Raw genomic sequence first — 4,325 nt, forward strand, 5'->3', positions numbered from 1 at the left:
GGCACCCGCATCCCCCGCCGCGGTGCTGGAGCCCCGGGAAGGGGAAGCGGCCCCGGTAGGACCGTGCCAGAGGCCTGAGCCCCTGTGGGGGGGGTTCCTCTGGTATCACTTTCCCCTGTGGTTTCTCTCCTGCTCCGGGAAGCTGGAGCCAGTGGATCTGCGAGGACGGTGCCACGCGAGGACGGTGCCACGGCGGGAGCCTCGGCGTGCCCAGGTTTGGGGCAGGGCGCTGCCCTACACCAGTGCCAGCCCTTCCCAAGTTGGTTTTGGCTTCAGCTGTTCCCAGTCCAGGTTCATCCTCCTGCTGAGCCTCTGTGTGGCCTCCGGCTCCTCCAAACCGTCTCCAGAGACTGCTGGGCCTCCTGTGTGGATCCAGTGGATGGAAGGGTGACACGGCCCCAGCTCTGCCTCCTCCTCTGTGTTTAGGACCTTTCCCAAGCCACCACCGTCCCTTTTTGCCATACGTGCTGCAGGTGGGCAGCGGGATCCTGGTGCCCCATCCCCTGGATATGAGCCGGGAGCACCCCACGAGCTGGGAGAGGCATCTCCAGGAGGGGGGACAAGTTGGAGCAGAGGGTCCCGACCCAGCGCTGTTGGGCTGAGGAGCAGCAAGGGGAGCAGACCCCGAGGCCGAACACCGGCGCTTACCCCCTGGTCCCCCTGCACAATCCCAGCATTGCTCTGGAGCGTGGGAACAGCCCGGACAAAATGCCACAGGCCACGTTTCCCTCGAGAGCAGCAGCACAGCCGGGTTGCAGCTGCAGGAGCAGCTGTGCGGAGCTGAGCACGGATCTGCACCGCAACAGAGCAGAGCCAGAGAGGAGCTGGAGCAGACCCGGAGCAGAGCTGGAGCAGAGCCAGAGAAGAGCTGCAGCGGAGCCAGAGCAGATCCAGAGCAGAGGGGAGCGGAGCCAGAGCCCAGCTGGAGATGAGCCGGATTGGAGCCGGAGACGCGCGGGGCAGCCCAGCTCGTGCCGGCCCCTCCGCTAGTCCCTCTGCTGGCCCGAGTGGCGTTCGGCCCCAGTAGCCTCACACACAGCTTTTACCCTCTTCGTGCTTGGCCTGGAGACGCTGATATTTGAACTAAGAGATATTTATTTGTAATAAGCCCCCAGGTGGGACATCCCTGTTACCCATCCTGCAGCTGCACCGGGTACCCCAGGGTGAACCCAGAACAAACCTGATTCCCTCCTGGCACCGGCTCCTGCCTTGGCCAAGGAAGGGGGGGACAGGGACATGGTGTCCCTGTGGGGACAGCAGGGCCACAGTGTCACCGCTGCAGGAGCGGCCCAGCACCCCCTGCCTCCAGCCCCACATACGTGACATGTGGCTGTACGTAAAGGACCTCACGGCCCCGCCACTACCTTTAGGCTCTTTTGCATCATGGTCGGGACATACCCAGCCCAGTAGGAAGCTCCAGCCAACCCCATCCCAGCCCACGCGAGGCCGCGGGGCTTTGAGATGCAGGTGGGGGTCCAACCCCAACCAGGGTACGCACCTCCAGTTAATTCCCAGGGCATTCCCAAAACAGAGTCTGTGCAGGCCCCGGGATCACAGGCTAGTCCTGTGTTGGGGGGTGAAGTTCCCATCCCTGCCCTGTCACCGTGCCCCTCTCCAGCCCATCGCCACTAGAGGTCACCAGCAGCCCGGTGACAGCGGCCACAAGGGATGTGGGTGACACCGGCCACCCCAGGGGCTCCGCTCGCTCCCAGACGAAGTGCTCGCCCCCCACCCCCAGACCGCCCTCCCGGACATCATCCTGCCCCCCACGGCCACGGGCGCACATGGGTGCACGTGCAAACACGCGTGCACGTAAATAGGGACACACAGGGGCCCCCAGGGACACGGGGACTTGCAGCGCGCACCGCCGCGCAGGAGCCGCGCGGGACCGGGCAGGGGCCCCGGCACCGGCTGCGCGCGCGGCGTCAAAGCGCGCGCTCCGCGCCCGCAGAGCCGTCTCCAGGCAGCAGCTAATTAACGCTGATTAAAGCCCATGACACACTTGGCACCTTCCGAAAGATCCTCATCAGCGGCCTCCTAATTAGCAGCGGCGCGCGAGCGCTGGGGGCGGGCCCGGCCCCCCGCCCCGCCGGCGGCTCCGCACCTGGGCTCGCGCCCCCGCCGCGGGCTGCGGGGGAAACGGCCGGGGGAGGCAGCAAGAACAGGGAGGCAGCAGCCCCCGCGCCCCCCGAAGGGGTTCCCGGTGAGGGAGAGTGTCCCCCCAGCTGTCCCCCTCCCCAATTATAAATAGCAGGCGGCTCAGCTGCGTCTCCACGGGGAAACTGGAGCTGGCAGAGGGACAGCTGCCGGGAAGGCGATAGGAGAGCATGGAGCAGAGCAGCAGGGCCAGGGGCTGTCTGTCCCCAAGGGAGACAGGGACAAGGGGGGCTCGCAGGGGCCATTCCAGGCCCTGCAGTCAACGCAGGCAGCACGCATGAGTGCAGGGCTGAGAAGCAGCACATGGGACACGCACTTGCCCTCGGGCATGCCTTGGTGTGCACACATGCATATTTTGCTGCGTGCTTGTGCAGGTGCACATGCACATACAGATAGGTGTGCACGTGCTCATGCATGCAGACAGGCTTGCATGCACACACATGCATGCTCACACTCAAGCGCACAGGGCTTTGGACAACCAAGCCCAGCTTGTGTTGTGCGTCCCACGCTGCACAGAACCGGAGCCCCCTCCTCTTGCCCAGTGCAAGTAAATTTAGATCAAGCCCCACTGAGGAATCCAGCAGCACAGCCAGTTCCGGCGCCAGCACAGCCGGGGTGTTATCCCACATGGGATCTGGTTCCCGCAGAGCATTCCTGGCAGGTGAAACACCCTGCGCATGGGGCTGGAGGAGCTGCTGCCTGCGGATGCCCAGCTGCCACACTCCCCTGCAGCTCAAAAGGGACCCTCATTGCACCTGCACTGCCCTGGTGCCCAGGGGTTCTGTGAGCGCCCACCCTGCCAGGACAGATTGGAGGTAAGAATTCCCTGTGAGGGACCCCAGGAATCCCCCCGGCCGCACAGAGAGCCACGCACACTGCTGCTGAGCACAGCACTTTAATAGCTGGCTGCCTTCCGCCCGCGTCGGGCAGTGCTTTCACAGCTCAAACTTCAGCAGAAACAGCAGGAACAAGGAAGGACTGACGGGAGCATCTTCATAAATAACAGGACATAGCGTGGCAGCTCCCGGGGGGCGTGTTCCTTGCCGGTGTATAAAAAGAGGGATAGAAACGTGGGCGGTTGCACAACAGAGAGCTCAGATTCAGCCTCCCGGTGGAACCTCCACGTGCCTAGTCCAGTCCAACCTCCGAGAGTCCTCCAAGAGTCCTGAGGTCTCCTACCCGTCCCACTAGACATTGGAGACCTTCTGGGGCTCGCGGGCTTGGCGCAGCCCGTAGAGCCACTTGATGACGCGGGCATTGCGCTCCACGATGGAGATGCCATAGGGCATGCGCTCGGGCGGGCGCCCCACGGGGCTGGCGCCCGCTGCCCGGCGAGCGGCCGCCCTCCGAGCTCGCCGTGCTGCCGCTGGGCAGCTTCACGGAGACGATGTCGGAGGCGGCGCGGGCAAAGCGCTCGGCGCCCAGGCTCTGCAGCTCCTCGGGGTCCAGCCCGCAGTAGTTGAAGAAGCGCTCGAGGTCGGCGGTGGCACGCGAGTAGCGGTCGCTCAGGTCTGACTTGGAGCGGTGCAGCAGGGGCTGCCGGCGGGCGCTCTCGGTGCACGGCTGCGCATGGGTGAGCGCGGCGAGGGGACGGGCGACACCGGGGCCACTGCAGCCACCCGCAGCGCCCCACAGGGCCGCACGTCCACACGGCGCAACGGCCACCGTGCCGCCCGTCCGCGAGGCCCCGGCCGCCTTGGTGGTGCCCGCTGCGTGCCCGGTGCTGCCCGATGCCTCTGGTGCCCGCACGCTGCCAGGGCCCCGCGGGCTCTCAGCCGGCGGAAGGGCCCGTCGCAGACGTTGATGAGGTTGTTGAGGATCTCCAGGTCCAGCGAGGGCTTGGGGCCGCCAGGCTCCAGGCGCCAGGACCCCGTGGGCGCCCTGCTTCCGGGGGCGAGCGCGGCGCGGCGCACGGCCGGGGCGAGCAGCGGCTGCTGCAGCAGCGGCGGCCTCACCGGCTCCTGCCGGGTGCTGGCGACCCGCTGGCTCTTGACGTACTTGGCCTTGTCGGCCTCCAGCCTCTCGACGGCGCTGGGCTTGCGGGCGCCCGGCTCCGCCGCCCGTCGGAAGTACTCGGGGCCCTTGTGGAGGATGCGGAAAGGCATGGCCGAGGTGAAGGGCGCCGTGGGCTTGCGCGCGCTGCCGGCTGGCACGCTCCCGGCGGGCAT

The 4,325-nt window shown here is 66.6% G+C and overlaps 1 protein-coding gene across 1 annotated transcript; it reads right to left on the reverse strand.

Annotated features, from left to right (window-relative positions):
* Positions 1–3,270: 3,270 nt before the first annotated feature.
* FAM110A (family with sequence similarity 110 member A) lies at positions 3,271–4,325 on the reverse strand. The gene is given in 3 exon segments (XM_010215575.2): positions 3,271–3,479; positions 3,481–3,716; positions 3,719–4,325. Coding segments are annotated over 3 exon segments (978 nt in total). The 3' UTR covers positions 3,271–3,344.

The sequence above is a fragment of the Tinamus guttatus genome, unplaced genomic scaffold, assembly GCF_059628265.1.
Source record: "Tinamus guttatus ecotype Peru unplaced genomic scaffold, ASM5962826v1 Tinamus_guttatus_pri_ptg000194l, whole genome shotgun sequence".
Classification (NCBI taxonomy): Eukaryota; Metazoa; Chordata; class Aves; order Tinamiformes; family Tinamidae; genus Tinamus; species Tinamus guttatus.